We start from the raw sequence: 16428 nt of genomic DNA on the forward strand, positions 1-16428 counted from the left end.
GGTCCTCGGAAGAAGACTCCGCCTCTTCCGAAAGATTACGGAAGTCAGGCCTCGCCCCCTTCAGGAAGCTCTCCCGGAGGGGACTCCTCCCACCGCCGAGTTTTCCCGAGAATGAGGCCCCGCCCACTGACGCGCTGTGGTTCCAAAACGAGAAAGTACTGAAGGGTAAGAAGCATAGGTAGATTATTATATGAAATCCTCTGATTTCAGTTTTCTGGGCTTTAATACAGCAGCAAAATGTTCTCGGTCCTGAGTTCCAGAATTTTGGGAAAATAAAATTCTGTACTGCCTGGATTTCAGTATCGACTGCCATCATTATGCATTTCTGAGACCGCTAAAGGTTATTACGGAACTTTTTTTTAGGCTTATATTTCACAGTGGATGGAAACTGTCTTAAACCTCAGAAACTCTGATGAAAGACCAAACCTGGGGATGGTTGCACAACTCTGAACATTTACTAATTTAAAAAAAACAGCCGGGCACGGTGGCTCATGCCTGTAATCCCAAACCTTTGGGAGGCCGAGGCGGGCAGATCACTTGAGGTCAGGAGTTCGAGACCTGCCTGACCAGCATGGTGAAACCCCCGTCTCTACTAAAAATATAAAGATTAGCCGGGCGTGGTGGCACACGCTACTTGGGAGGCTGAGACACGAGGATCGCTTGAGCCCAGGAGGTGGAGGTTGCAGTGAACCGAGATCGCGCCACTGCACTCCAGCCTGGGCAACAGAACAAGACTCTGTCTCAAAAAAAAAAAAAAAAAAAAAAAAAATTTGGTTGTACACGTAAAACAGATGGATATTGTGGTATGTAAAGCTGGGTTTTTTTAAAAAAACAAAAAACCAAAAAAACTAATGAAAAGTGCCAAAGTTAATCAGTGTTGAATTTTTTTCGTGAACCTCAAGTGCTTAGGGTTTCGTATGAGAGAGGCCAAACCGAAAGATCTGTGTATTCTGTAGGTCAAAGAACAACACACATGAAACTCCGAGCTTCTGGAGTCTTCCTTGGTATTTGGGAGAGTTGGTGTGATTCAGGTTAGAGTCAGACTACTGCCATGTTTGCATAAATTTCAACCTTCATTTTGGCTGTGGATAATTTCATCCGTTGGATTCTGTTTACAGATAGGATTAGTTCAAATGTATAAATCTGTGTTTGTGGTTTACCTGTAAAATGAGGGGGTTGAAAGTATTTTTCCACCTTTTGACATTCTGTTTTTATTTTAGTATTTTTTTAATCTCCGTGGATTCCAGACATTCTGTTTTTCTAGAAAAGTGGAAATAACATCATTTTAGAAGTCATTCATTCATTCGCTCATTCAAAAAGCACGTATTGAATTATTGAACATCTGTTACACCCCAGGCAGCCTCCTGGACACTGGGTCAATGCATTATTAGCTAGAGTTAGGAGACTTAATACCTGATTCTCCTTGATAGCTGTCTGTGTACCGTTGTGAAATCACCTACTCAGCTGAGCCAGAACTTTGTCCTGTGCAAACTGGAATATGATATAATAATCTTACAGTCTATTGTGGAGACCAAGTCACCTAAGAAAATGTGAGAGCGTTTTGTAAAATGCAGAATATTGTACATATATGAATAATTACTATAGCCTGAGTCCAAGAGTGCCTTAGTTTTAATCAGGAGCCTGCACTATTTGTAATTTAGAGACTTCTTTTTCTGGCATTTTATGACTTCTTCAGTCCCTTGGTCCTGTGTTCCAGGTGACTCGTAGGGAGAAAAATTAGTTGTTAATTTTTTTTTTTTTTTTTTTGATACAGAGTCTCACTGTCGCTCAGGTTGGAGTGCAGTGGCACGATCCCGGCTCACTGCAACCTCCGTCTCCCGGGTTCAAGCGATTCTCCTGCCTCAGCCTCCGGAGTAGCTGGGATTACAGGCGTGCGCCACCACGCCCAGCTAATTTTGTATATTTAGTAGAGACGGGGTTTCACCATGTTAGCCAGGCTGATCTCGAACTCCCGACCTCAGGTAATCCGCCCGCCTCCGTCTCCCAAAGTACTGGGATTACAGGCGTGAGCCACCGCGCCTGGCCCCCAAATTAGCTGTTAATCTAAACCACTGAATCTTAACCTCAGTTTTGAGTAGGATAACTCCATGGGCAGAGAAAGCCAAGTAGTGCCTTTAAATTTTTTTGCCAATAACTGACGCACTAACGTTGTGGCTTCACTCTGCCCTAAAATGGGATGGCGCATAGTGTTAGGCGCATGCTCCTTGATGCCCTGCGGCGCGGCGCTCCGAGGCTCGGGGACGCGCACGCAATTCGCTGTTGTTGGCTGACTTCCGGTGGTGCCAAAGCCGTTTCCGTGGAATCAGGCCGGCTGGTGAGGGTACAGGTTTGTGTGTGGTGGGGTGGGAAGAGGCAGGTGGGAGCTGGGACACCTGGACGAACGATGTCCAGGATGAGAAGGTCGGGTCTGAGGGTGGGCACTGGGTGCGTGGCGGAAGTTAAGGGCGTGAAGTCCAGTGTCTAGTTGGGAATAGGGACTGGAGCCAGCCCTGGGCACCGAGGTGGAAGCGCGGTTGGGACCCCTTTTGAAAATGTTTTCCTAGGAGAGGGCCGTGCCGGGGCTGCCTCCACATTGGCATTCATTCATCCTGCTGGTCCGACTTGGGTTCCCAAAAAAGTGGACTCTGTCGAGCTACTGCTGTGTTTGAGGTGCCTGGAGCTGAAGTAGCTGTCTTTCTTTCCTTCTTTTTCTTTCTTTCTTTTTCTTTTTTTCCCCTTTTTTTGATCTCAGTAATTATCTGTGAAATAAAAGAGCTGCCCTGGCTACTCCTATTCTATTTCTTATAAGGTCACCACCATCTCTCACAGGAATCAACGAAATCTTCATGTTTTATTGAGCTTTAATTACTGAGTTTTAATTACATCAGTTGATTGAGGGGATGGAGAATCTCCCCTAATGTCTTGGAGAAACAGAAGGGAGGTTTAAAACTAACTGTAGGTCGGGTGCGGTGGCTCACGCCTCTAATCCTAGCACTTTGGGAGGCTGGGGCGGGAGGATCGCTTGAGGCCAGGAGTTTGAGACCAGCCTGGGTAACAAATCGAGACCCCGTCTCTACAAAAAAAAAAAAAGAAAAAAAGTCGTTGAGGGTGGTGGCAAGTGCCTTGTAGTCCCAGATACTCGGGAGGCCGAGGCCAGAGGATCATTGGAGCCCAGGAGTCTGAGGCTGCAGTGAACTAGGATCTTGCCACTGCACTCCGGTCTGGGCAACAGAGCGAGACCTTGTCTCTGGAAAGAAAGAGAGAAAGAGAGAGAGAGAAAGAAAGAAAAGAAAGAAAGAGAAATCTAACCTTAGACGCTTAGAGTTACAAAGAACTTTTATTTTTCAGTTCTCTAGTTCAGGCTTTCATCTAGTACTCTGATAAGTGGACATTCAGGCTTCGCTTGAACATTGCCAGTGATCTAACACAAGGCGGCTTATTCTATTATTGGATCTATTTATGACAGTAAAGTTTTCCTGGGTAATAAGATGCCCCCCCCCCCTTTTTTTTTTTTTTTTTTTTGACAGAGTCTCCCTCTGTTGCCCAGGGTGGAGTGCAGTGGCATGATCTTGGCCCACTGCAACCTCCACCTCCCGGGTTCAAGCGATTCTCCTGCCTCAGCCTCCCAAGAAGCTGGGACTACAGGTGCCCACCACCACGCCCGGCTAATTTTTGTATTTTTTAGTAGAGACAGCGTTTCACCATATTGACCAGGCTGGTCTCGAACTCCTGACCTTGTTATCCGCCCGCCTTGGCCTCCCAGAGTGTTGGGATTACAGGCGTGAGCCACTGCACCAAGCCACTATCAGTTTTTATATAATGCTTAACATTTGGCCCAAATGCTGCACAGAATAAGTTGTTTAACCTCTGTTTCATTTATTATTCAGGGAGCATTCATTGAGTATCTACAATATTCAGTGACACATTGAGTATCAATACTCAGTGATACATTGAGTATCTACAATACCCAAATACTGAACTGGTGCAGTGGCTTGGACGGGACCGTAATCCCAATGACTTGGGAGGCTGAGGTGGGAGCATTGCTTGAGCCCAGGAGGTCGAGGCTGCAGCGAACTATGTTCGTGCCACTGCAGTGCAGCCTGGGGGACAGAGCAAGACCTTGTTTCAAAAAAAAAACCCAGATACTGCTGGATATTAGGGATATGAGTTGAAATAATCCTGTTTCTCGAAAAGCTGATAGTTTTGGAGGAAAGAGATGAGAAAGAGAAAGATGAGAGACCATTACAAAACTGATAAGTACTGTAAAAGAGATTTGCAAACAGATACTAAAAGAACATAGAGGATACCCTCTGGTTTAGGTCAGTAATGCCCTTAAAATGTGGTAACTAGAATTGAAGCAAAAAGCTGAGAAGTAACATAGCGCAGAGGATAGTAGGACTCTTATCTTCCTTGTTTCAACACAAAGTTTGTTGTTAATATAGCCTAACCTTTTTTTTTTTTTTTTTTTTGAGATGGAGTTTCGCTTTTGTTGCCCAGGCTGGAGTGCAATGGCGAGCGATCTCGGCTCACTGCAACCTCTGTCTCCGGGTTCAAGTGATTGTCCTGCCTCAGCCTCTGGAGTAGCTGGGATCACAGGCGTGTGCCACCACGCCCGGCTAATTTTGTATTTTTAGTAGAGACAGGGTTTCTCCATGTTGATCAGGCTGGTCTCGAACTCCTGACCTCAGGTAATCTGCCCACCTCGGCCTCCCAAAGTGTTGGGATTACAGACGTGAGCCATCTCGTGCCCAGCCAACATAGCCTAACCTTTTAAACAATCACACTTTGCTTTTGATTTGTTTCTATTAATGGAAATAACTGTTTATGAAAACAGCAATAGCAAACATGTATTGATCATTTACCATCTAATGAAGTAGATGCTACTATATTCCATTTTATAGCTGAAGAAACTGAGATTCAGGTTGAGTAACTTCCACAAGGTCATAAAGCTGGAGAGAAGGTGACTTGGGAAACATCCAGACAGTCTGACTCCACAGTTTACTCTCAGCATCATGCTAGTCTACCACCCTGATGGTAATAATAACAATGTTTGCTGGACGCGGTGGCTCACGCCTGTAATCCCAGCACTTTGGGAGGCCGAGTCAGGTGGATCTCAAGGTCAGGAGTTCGAGACCATCCTGGCTAACACGGTGAAACCCCATCTCTACTAAAAATACAAAAAAAATTAGCCAGGCGTAGGTGATGCATGCCTGTAGTCCCAGCTATTCAGGAGGCTGAGGCAGGAGAATGGCGTAAAACGCGAGAGGCGGAGGTTGCAGTGAACCGAGATCGCGCCACTGCACTCCAGCCTGGGAGACAGAGTGAGACTCCGTCTCAAAAAAACAAAAACAAAAACAAAAAAACACAAAAATTAACCCACAGTGTTTATTAATCACTTACTCTTTAATTGTAACAATTCTATGAAGTAAGAGCAATTATTTTTTACTGTTGAGGGTACTGAAGACTTGCGAGGTTAAATCACTTGGCCTAGGTAACAGTAGTCCATCAGTAGTAATCAGTAGAGTTGAGATTTGAACTCAGTCACTTAACCACTGTCTCTCAACTTCCACCTAAAGGGAAATTGTGCATTTGGTGTGAAGTATTGTGTTCATGATCGAACATGAATAAATGAAAAGATAATTGAGTAAATGTTATTACTTTTAATTAATATGAAGGCAGTAAGAACTTGTTTTTATTCTTTCAGAATGGAACAAAAGTGGGACTTTTAAAATGTTGCCCTGTAAGAAGAGAAGAACTACAGTGACAGAGTCCCTACAGCATAAAGGCAATCAAGAGGAAAACAACGTAGACCTAGAATCAGCCGTTAAACCAGAATCTGACCAGGTTAAGGACTTGAGTTCGGTGTCACTATCCTGGGATCCAAGTCATGGCAGGGTAGCTGGCTTTGAAGTACAATCTTTGCAGGATGCAGGAAATCAGCTTGGTATGGAGGATACATCTCTGAGCTCTGGGATGCTCACCCAGAACACAAATGTACCAATTCTAGAAGGTGTTGATGTGGCCATCTCTCAGGGAATCACCCTACCTTCCTTGGAGTCTTTTCACCCCCTTAATATACACATTGGTAAAGGAAAACTCCATGCTACTGGCTCAAAGAGAGGGAAAAAAATGACACTCAGGCCTGGGCCAGTTACCCAAGAAGACAGATGTGATCATCTTACCCTAAAGGAGCCTTTTTCAGGAGAGCCTAGTGAAGAAGTCAAGGAAGAAGGAGGTAAGGTATACAAGGTCTCTAGGTTACATTCTTGTCAATACCACTTTGCCATTGCTATTTCTGGGTACCTTTACAGAGTAGTATTTCTGAAAGGGGATATTGATTTGGTACGGAATTGGAACTGCTGTGTTGCTAAGGGTCAGCAGTGAACTTTCTTTTTTTCTTGAGACGGAGTCTTGCCGTGTCACCAGGCTAGAGTGCAATGGTGGGATCTTGACTCACTGCAGCCTCCACCTCCTGGGTTCAAGCGATTCTCCTGCCTCAGTCTCCCAAGTATCTAGGATTACAGGCATGCGCCACCACGCCTGGCTAATTTTGTGTTTTTACCAGAGACGGGGTTTCACCATGTTGGTCAAGCTGGTCTCGAACTCCTGACCTCAGGTGATCCGTTTGCCTTGGCCTCCCAAAGTGCTGGGATTACAGGTGTGAGCCACCGTGCCTGGCCAGCAGTGAACTTTATGAATGGATATAGACTTTCTTTTCCCCTCCCATTCCCTATATCCACTTCTGTACCCCTTTCTTCTTTCTTTTTTGAGATGGAGTCTCACTCTGTCGCCCAGGCTGGAGTGCAGTGGCGTGGTCTCGGCTCACTGCAAGCTCCGCCTCCCAGGTTCACGCCATTCTCCTGCCTCAGCCTCCCGAGTAGCTGGGACTACAGGCACCCACCACCATGCCCGGCCAATTTTTTTTGTATTTTTGGTAGGGGCGGGTTTCACTGTGTTAGCCAGGATGGTCTCAATTTCCTGACCTCGTGATCCGCCCGCCTTGGCCTCCCAAAGTGCTGGATTACAGGCATGAGCCACTGCACCCAGCCATTGTATCCCTTTCATTCCATTCTCTCATCCTTTATTTGGTGTGTCTGGAGATGTGTATGGTCTTTTGTGATTGGGCAGCAGCTTAAAGGGGGAGACTACTGCCTGGGACACTGGGAAAGGCTCTACTGAGATGAATGACCCTTCCAATTTGAAAGATGAATTGCGGTTTAACAGAAAGTGGTATGGGCATATAGGCCGAGAACAGTGCACAGAGATAGACTGGCAGAAAAGGATGATGACATGGTTGCTTGGAAGAGGTGGTGGGAGATGACTTCTTTTTTTTTTTTTTTTTTTTTTGTGACAGAGTCTCGCTCTGTTGCCCAGGCTGGAGTGCAGTGGTGTGATCTTGGCTCACTGCAACCTCCGCCTCCCATGTTCAAGTGATTCCCCTGCTTCAGCCTCGCGAGTAGCTGGGATTACAGGTGCCTGCCACCACGTCCAGCTAATTTTTTATTTTTATTAGAGACGAGGTTTCCCCATGTTGGCCAGGCTGGTCTCAAACTCCTGACCTCAGGTGATCCACATACCTTGGCCTCCCAAAGTGCTGGGATTACAGGCGTGAGCCACCACGCCCTGCCAAGATGACTTTAGAGTAGTAGATTGTACTAAGGTTGTGAAGGGTTTTGTTTTTCATACCAAGGCATTTGAGCTTTTCCTGTAGATAGGTGATAGTCATTTAAACGTCTAAGTAGAACACATTTATGCTTTAGAAAAGATACCAACTTCTCTTATTCATTTTTTTTTTGATACGGAGTCTCGCTTTGTCGCCCAGGCTGGAGTACAGTGGCGTGATCTCGGCTCACTGCAACCTCCACCTCCCCTGTTCAAGTGATTCTCCTGCCTCAGCCTCCTGAGTAGCTGGTATTACAGGCGCCCGCCACCACGCTCAGCTAATTTTTGTATTTTTAGTGGAGATGGGGTTTCACCAGGTTAGCCAGCCTGGTCCTGAACTCCTGACCTCAGGTGATCCACCTGCCTCAGCCTCCCAAAGTGCTGGGATAACAGGCGTGAGCCACTGCGCCCGGCCTAGATTGTGAAGGTTTTTGTTTTTCATACTAAGGCATTTGAGCTTTTCCTGTAGGTAGGTGATAGTCATTTTTTTTTTTGAGACGGAGTCTGGCTCTGTCGCCCAGGCTGGAGTGCAGTGGCGCAGTCTTGGCTCACTGCAAGCTCCGCCTCCTGGGTTCATGCCATTCTCCTGCCTCAGCCTCCCGAGTAGCTGTGACTACAGGCACCTGCCACCATGCCCAGCTAATTTTTTGTATTTTTAGTAGAGACGGGGTTTTACCGTGTTAGCCAGGATAGTCTGAATTTCATGACCTCGTGATCCACCTGCCTCGTCCTCCCAAAGTGCTGGAATTACAGGCGTGTGCCACCGCGCCCGGCCCTTTTTTTTTTTTTTTTTTTTTTTGAGGTGGAGTCTCGCTCTGTTGCCAGGCTGGAGTGCAGTGGCACGATCTCATCTCACTGCAACCTCCGCCTCCCAGGTTCAAGCAATTCTTCTGCCTCAGCCTCCCAAGTAGCTGGGACTACAGGCACACGCTGCCACGCTCAGCTAATTTTTTTTTTTTTGTATTTTAGTTGAGACAGGGTTTCACCATGCTGGCCACGCTAGTCTCGAACTCCTGACCTCGTGATCCACTGACCTCGGCCTCCCAAAGTGCTAGGATTACAGGCGTGAACCACCGCACCTGGCCTATTCATTCATTTTGATTGTTAAGATGTTTTGTTTTTTGCCGCATTTTAAGTCCACTTGTTCTTATTTTGTCCTACTGGTACATTCTCAGTATGTGGTTTTTTATTGTGTCTTGTGTGTGTTTATATTGAAGAATTTCATGTTTCTGACTCTGCTGTATTTGAAAACTGATGGAGTGCCCAAGATGAGGGAGTTTAGCAATAATCTTGATGGTATACTGTGTTGGTCACGCCCTCTCTGGCATGAGCTGCCTGAAGCACATTGTCAAAGATGAAAGCTCTTTTGGGGAAAAGTGCTCTCCTGTGGAATCATCCCTTGTCATAGCATATGGCTCTAAATTTTCAACCTCATTCACAGTAGCTTGCATTGTTGTATTGCTTTTGGAACACCTGTGTTTTATCTGGAAACGTAGACAGGAATAGCAGTTTTTTTTGTATGTGTATTATATATTGTTTCACTACTAATCTTCTACACAATTTTTTAGAATAAAAAAGGGTAAATAGCTTGTGCCATTTTGCTAATTACATGGATTTGACTTTTGATCACACAAATAAAAAATAAAACAAGGCAGGACATTGTCCTGCACATAGTTGATGTGGACAAATACTTTTTATTACTTTGAAATTCTTATTTTGATAGTTTTCCACTTAATGAGGCAAGTGCTTAAGCCTCAGTCTTTTTGAGTTCTCATTATTTAGACATAAAGAAAGGAGAAATGAAGGTTTTTCTTTATTCTCCCCATGCCTTTCCTTTTTTTCTCTTTTATTCTTTTTTTTTTTTTTTTTTTTTTTAAGAGCAGAATATATTAGATCAGGACAAATTAAGGTGATACTGGAATTTAGGTGTTTTTACTGGAAAAAAGGCATTTCCTTTGAGATAGTTTAAAGAAAATAGTAAGGAGATAAGAATCAGTTCAACTACTAATTCAGGAAGCCGGGAGAGATGTACATACAAAGCATAGGACAGAATCAAGTTTTCTTTCTTTTTTTTTTTTTTTTTTTTGAGACGGAGTCTCGTTCTGTTGCCCAGGCTGGAGGGCAGTGGTGCGATATTGACTCACTGCAACCTCTGCCTCATGGGTTCAAGCAATTCTCCTGCCTTAGCCTCCCGAGTAGCTGGGATTACAGGCACCCACCACCACACCCAGCTAATTTTTGTATTTTTAGTAGAGATGGGGTTTCACCATGTTGGTCAGGCTGGTTTTGAACTACTTTTTTTTTTTTTTTTTTTGAGACGGAGTCTTTCTCTGTCACCCAGTTTGGAGTGCAGTGGCACAATCTCGGCTCATTGCAAGCTTCATCTCCTGGGTTCACGCCATTCTCCTGCCTCAGCCTCCCGAGTAGCTGGGACTACAGGCGCCCGCCACCACGCTTGGCTAATTTTTTGTATTTTTAGTAGAGACAGGGTTTCACCATGTTAGCCAGGATGGTGTCGATCTCCTAACGTCGTGATCTGCCTGCCTCAGCCTCCCAAGTGCTGGGATTACAGGTGTGAGCCACCGTACCCAGCCCTGCTCGTTTTGAATTTCTGACCTCAAATGACCACCCGCCTCAGCCTCCCAAAGTGCTGGGATTACAGACGTGAGCCACCGCACCCGGCCTCAAAGCTTTTCAAGAGCCATGAAGGATCTCCCCAGACCTGAACATGGGAGGATGTGGGGCTGAGGCTTCTGTAGTCACTGTGCCTTCCAGTAAGCTGGTGGTAGACTTTTAGTAGGTGCTCAATAAATCCTTTTGAGTGACTGAGACCAACTTTGGGGTGTGGATTTTGTTTTCTTTCTTTTGAGACAAAGTGTTACTCTGTTGCCCAGGCTGGAGGACAGTGGTGTGATCTCGGCTCATTCTAACCTCTGCCTCCCAGGTTCAAGTGATTCTCTTGCTTCAGCCTCCTGAGAGCTAGGATTACAGGTGACCACCACCACATCCGGCTAATTTTTGTATTTTTAGTAGAGACAGGGTTTTACCATGTTGGCCAGGCTGGTCTTGAACTTCTGACCTCAGGTTATCTGCCTGCCTCGGCTTCCCAAAGTGCTGGGATTGCAGGCATGAGCCACCGCACCCAGCCCAGAACTACTATTAGTAATAGTATTATACAACCTCCTTGTATGATAAAAGACTCCACAAAAAGTATTCAGTGTGAATTAATGATAATTCTGTAGGTTTTTTTGTTTTGTTTTGTTTTGTTTTTTGAGACAGAGTCTCGCTTTGTCGCCCAGGCTGGAGTGCAGTGGCACGACCTCAGCTCACTGCAACCTCTGCCTCCTGGGTTCAAGCGATTCTTCTGTCTCAGCCTCCCAAGTAGCTGGGACTACCGGCAAGCGCCACCACACCTGGCTAATTTTTGTGTTTTTAGTAGAGACGGGGTTTCACCATATTGGCCAGGCTGGTCTCGAACTCCTAACCTCATGATCCGCCCACCTCAGCCTCCCAAAGTGCTGGGATTACAGGCGTGAGCCACAGCGCCCAGCTCTTTTTTTTTTTTTTTTTTTGAGATGGAGTCTGTTGTTCAGGCTGGAGGGCAGTGGCATGATTTTGGCTCACTGCAACCTCTGCTTCCCGGGTTCAAGCGATTCTCCTGCCTCAGCCTCCCGAGTAGCTGGGATTACAGGTGTGCATCACCAGGCCTAGCTAATTTTTTGTATCTTAGTAGAGATGGGATCTCATCAGGTTGGCCAGCCTGGTCTCGAACTCCTGACTTCAGGTGATCCGCCTGCCTCGGCCTCCCAAAGTGCTGGGATTACAGGCGTGAGCCACCGCGCCCGACCTACAATTCCGTAGTTTTAGTAAACCATTGCAGTAACCTAGAAAACACATTTTGATGTTTAACTTTATCTCTCAGATTTTTTTTTGTCTGAAAATGACAAAGAAATCCCTTGTTCTGAGTTTTGGTTTAAAACATAATCTCTATCTGTGTGACATTTAAAAGAAGCAGAAGACATAGTTCTAACCTCAGGAAGTTTAGAATCTTAATTGGGAAAACAACCATAAACATATACTTTTTGGAATTGGAGCTTGAAGGATTCACAGGATTTGATAGATTGTGAGGGAAGAAGTGGAAGTAGAATAGCATATTCTGCAAACATGTAGAAATGCTGTGTTTGTGTGGGAAAGTACTAAGGCTTCAGGTAGAAAGAGTAGATCCAGATTATGGAGAGCCTTGAAGCTTTCCACTTAAGACCTTAAGATTTAGAATAGGATGCTGGCAGTAAGGGTAGAGAAGAATGGGTACACCATAGACACATTACAAAGAAATGATTAACACTGCTCAGAGACTGACATGTAAGATATCTGGGGTAGGGGATGGTGATGCATGCCTTCATAGGGAAGGTATTTGAGAGTTTGAATATGAGTTCAGATTTGGGTATGAGTTATGCAGGTGAACCCCAAAATTGGGGCTCAGCCCAGGGGGGTTCTTGGCTTTGGTTAAGATTCATTTGCAAGCCAATAGAGAAAAAGGAAAGCAAGTTTATTAGAGCAGCAGAGTACAGGAAATGGCTGTCCCGTAGACACAGCAATAGCAGCAGCTCTTGTGAATAGATAGCTATTCCTTGATTATATACTAAATAAGGGCAGGTTGTTCATCAATTTTCTAGAAAAGGGGCAGGGAGTTCCCAGAACCAAGAGATCCTCCCGTTTTAAACCATATAAGATAACTTCTAGGGGTTGCCATGGCATTTGTAAACTGTCATGGCAGTGGTGGGACTTTTCTTCTTTGTATGTATGTATGTATATATTTATTTATTGTTTATTTATTTTGAGACAGAGTCTCACTCTGTTGCCCAGGCTGGAGTGTAGTGGCACGATCTTGGCTCACCGCAACCCCCGCGTCCTGGGTTCAAGGGATTCTCCTACCCCAGCCTTTCGACTACCTGGGACTACAGGCATGCACCACCACATCCAGCTAATTTTTTTTGTTTTTTGTTTTTTGTTTTTGAGATGGAGTCTCGCTCTGTTGCCCAGGCTGGAGTGCAGTGGCGCGATCTCAGTACACTGCAACCTCCACCTCCTGGGTTCAAGCGATTCTCCTGCCTCAGCTTCCTGAGTAGCTGGGGTTATAGGTACCCGCTACCATGCCCGGCTAATTTTTGTATTTTTAGTAGAGATGGGGTTTCACCATGTTGGTCAGGCTGGTCTCAAACTCCTGACCTCATGATCTGCCCTCCTCAGCCTCTTAAAGTGCTGGAATTACAGGCTTGAGTCACTGCACCTGGCTTTTTTTGTATTTTTAATTGAGATGCGTTTTTGCCATGTTGGCCAGGCTGGTCTTGAACTCCTGACCTCAGGTGATCATCTGCCCGCCTCAGCCTCCCAAAGTGCTGGGATTACAGGCATGAGCCACCACGCCCAGCCTGTTTTTATTTTTTAAAACCAATCCATTTAATTGTGTCTTTCAAGGTAAACAATTTATGGAGCCTGGATCCCAAGCCTGAGAGTGCTAGAGCTATGGGTCCAAAACTTGTGGTATTCTGAGTTCAGAAGGGTTCGAACTCACGGTGTTATGAGTCAGAGAACATGCGGAGTTTGTGTATTCCATTTAGCAATTTTGTAAATTACCAGAAACAGACTGAAAGAGTCTTTCAAGATGGGGAAAATCCAACTCCTGTGTTTTTTTTTTTTTTTTTTTTTTTTTTTTTTTTTTTTTTGAGACAGAGTTTCACTCGTGTTTCCCAGGCTGTAGTGCAATGGCGCAATCTCAATGGCCCCTGCTCGGTTGAAGCGATTCTTCTGCCTCAGCCTCCTGAGTAGCTGGGACTACAGCCGTGTGCCACCATGCCAAGCTAATTTTTGTATTTTTAGTAGAGACGGGGTTTCACCATGTTGGCCAGGCTGTCTCGAACTCCTGACCTCAAGTCATCCACCCACCTCGGCCTCCCAAAGTACTGGGATTACAGGCGTGAGCTACCGTGCCTGGCCCAGGACAGCTTTTTAACAAGCAGTTAAAGTGGAAAAGAACCCCCTAGTAGCACGCTGGTTTAGTTTATAAGATTTTAGTTTACAAATTAAAAAATCTATATGTTTTACATTTTCTCTTTATATCACTTTTTTCCTTTATCTTTCTCTTTGTCGTCTTTTCTGTCCTTTTTTGCTCTCTTCTTTTTCCTATCTTTTTTTTTTTTGGTGACAGAGTCTTGCTCTGTCACCCAGGCTGGAGTGCAGTGGCGCGATCTCGGCTCCCTGCAAGCTCCGCCTCCCGGGTTCATGCCATTCTCCTGCCTCAGCCTCCCGAGTAGCTAGGACTACAGGTGCCCGCCACCACGCCCGGCTAATTTTTTTGTATTTTTAGTAGAGACGGGGTTTCACTGTGTTAGACAGGCTGGTCTCGATCTCCTGACCTTGTGATCTGCCTGCCTCGGCCTCCCAAAGTGCTGAGATTACAGGCGTGAGCCACCGCGCCTGGCCGGTTTCTTTTTCCTGTCTTTCTTCTCTGCATCCCAGTTGGCAATCTTGTTGATGAGGTTGTGTAGGGTGATCACAGAATGGATCGGCGAGGCCAAGTACACTGCTACCATTTGGTTATTGGTCTTCAGGTAAAAGGCCTTGACAAACTCCTATAGGCTAATGACTGGCAGCAGCTTGAAGACCTGCAGCTGATAGATGAATTGGTGGTTGGTGGACAGTTTGCCTGTGGCAACTTTTTCCAGGTAGCTTCTGGTACCCAGAAGCTTGGAGTTCAGTCCCTTCAAATCCAGGACCTGGTTTGTGATACACTGGGAAAGAGTGCCCACTGTAGTGTCTTTGATGTCTTGTAACAAGTGTTTAACTCCAATTTCCTTAGCTTCCTCAGCTCCAGTTTCACTGGTCACATGCTCAAATGTTTTCAAGGCTGAAGTTCCATCTTCATAGGCTTCTACTGAAATATATGCTTCTGTAGGCAGCCCTAAGTCCTTTGGCTTCATATCACTAGTGACCAATACTGAGTTACGGCAGTATCTTTTCATGATTTCATTGAAGGCAGTGTCATTCTTGTGTAGTTTAGGGCCTATGTGGTACTACTCAGCTATTCTTTCCCTGGCATTCACCCTCTTAAACATTCTGTATGTGTTTTTCAAATAATCGTGGGCTAAAAAACAATTATCTTTGTCATCTTCATTAAAAGGGACTGTAAAACTGCTGGATACAAGTACTTTCATTTGCCATGACCACAAAAGCACATGAAGAATGCATTTCTGGTTTCCAACCTTGCTGATTCTGTTGAAATGATCCACATTGAGCAGTACCTGGGGGTGGACCACCACCTTCTGCACCACCAGGTCCAGCCTCATGATACACTCTGGCCACCAGGCCTGGCTCCCTGTGACCCACTGGAGTTTCTTTTAGCATGCAAATGCATTATAATTAGTGTATAATAAGCAGTGAGAGCAACCGAATGTCACTTTTGTTGCCATCTTGGTTGTAACTGGTTTTGGCTGCTTTCTTTGCTGCATCCTGTTTTGATCAGGGTTTTGTTCTTGTTTTGTTCAGCAGGGTCTCTGGCCAGTGCTTGGAAAACAAATCCTGCTTCTCTCCTACCTCACTCCCCCCACAGAGATTATATACTCTCCTTCAATCTTACAGGGTTTTAGAAGGGTGGAAGTCCATCTTCTGTGACTGCTTCCTGTTGATTTTATGGGCATTGGCCCTGCCTAGCACTGGAGGAGTAAAAATCTCTTGATTTCTCATCTAAGGGGTCAGAACAAGGATGTGTTGGAAGCCATGTGCTAGCATTATCTTCACATGGAAATTGTTGCAATCTAGAAGACACACACTACAAGGAGGCTAAAAGAGGCAGGGCCAAAGATTCATAGTTACAAGATAGCCGCTAGAGGTCCTAAAAAGAGTAGAAACCAGGTGAGACTTGGGAGGGTGTTTTTTTGTTGTTATTTTTTGGGTTTTTTGAGACAGGATCTCGCTCTGTCACCCAGGCTGGAGTGCAGTGGTGTGATCATGGCCCACTGCAGCTTCAACCTCCCAGGCTCAAGTGATCCTCCTGCCTTAGCCTCCTGAGTAGCTGGGACCACATGTGTGTGCCAGCAACACCCAGCTGATTTTTAAATGTTTTTATAGAGACACAGTCTCACTGTGTTGCCCGGGCTGGTCTTGACTCCTGAGCTCAAGTGATCCTCCCACTTTAGCCTCCCAGAGTACTGGTATTACAGGCGTGAGCCACTGTGCCTGGCCAGGAGGGTGTTTTTTATGGTCAACCAGATATAGTTGGGGTCAGTTCCCTGGTTATATATATGTAACCAGGTGGCTTGCTCTTAGAACTTTTGAATGTTAACCTCAGCCTGTCCAGAGTTGTTAATAATATGTGCAGCCGGTCTTATTGATAACAGTGCAGACTCTACCTTTTTCAGTCAGTAAACAATCCAAGACTAGTCTGTTGTCAGGGCTACAATTGCCAAAGAGTCCAGAGATTCCTGAATTTTTCTTAATGTCTGACTAGTGTTGGTGGCCAGAGATTCTAGGGCCTGAGTTATGTTTCTTAGCATTGACTTGTGGTATGCAAAGCCCCTGCCAAGGGGCCACCACCCCTATTGCTGCCCCAATTCCTGTACAAATTAATCCTATTGCTCTTTTACTTCTTGTTTTTCTAGGTTTTATGGGGTTATGAATGGATACCCCCTGAAGGGATAATGGTGGCCAAAATACATTCACTGGTGTTTCAAGTTTTTGATAAGCAAAATGGAAAGCTATTCCTAGAAG

At 45.4% G+C, this 16428-nt stretch overlaps 1 protein-coding gene and 1 pseudogene across 14 annotated transcripts in view; one reads left to right on the top strand and one right to left on the bottom strand.

The window, feature by feature from the left end:
• Positions 1-42: 42 nt before the first annotated feature.
• GON4L (gon-4 like) overlaps positions 43-16428 on the top strand; it is a 110298-nt gene continuing 93912 nt past the window's right edge. For 3 of the 14 annotated variants that reach the window (XM_063694234.1, XM_055361668.2, XM_063694240.1), the window contains exons 1-2: positions 2264-2347; positions 5705-6235. In XM_063694234.1, the coding sequence (XP_063550304.1) occupies positions 5731-6235 (505 nt within the window). In that variant the 5' untranslated portion in view covers positions 2264-2347; positions 5705-5730. Of the gene's footprint in view, positions 166-1774; positions 1983-2254; positions 2348-4666; positions 4689-5704; positions 6236-16428 lie in introns of those variants that run through there. The other 11 variants (XM_055361637.2, XM_055361646.2, XM_055361630.2 and 8 more) reach the window with 9 other exon arrangements.
• LOC109028224 (26S proteasome non-ATPase regulatory subunit 7-like) lies at positions 13776-15008 on the bottom strand (annotated as a pseudogene).

The sequence above is a fragment of the Gorilla gorilla genome, chromosome 1 (assembly GCF_029281585.2).
Source record: "Gorilla gorilla gorilla isolate KB3781 chromosome 1, NHGRI_mGorGor1-v2.1_pri, whole genome shotgun sequence".
Lineage (NCBI taxonomy): Eukaryota > Metazoa > Chordata > Mammalia > Primates > Hominidae > Gorilla > Gorilla gorilla.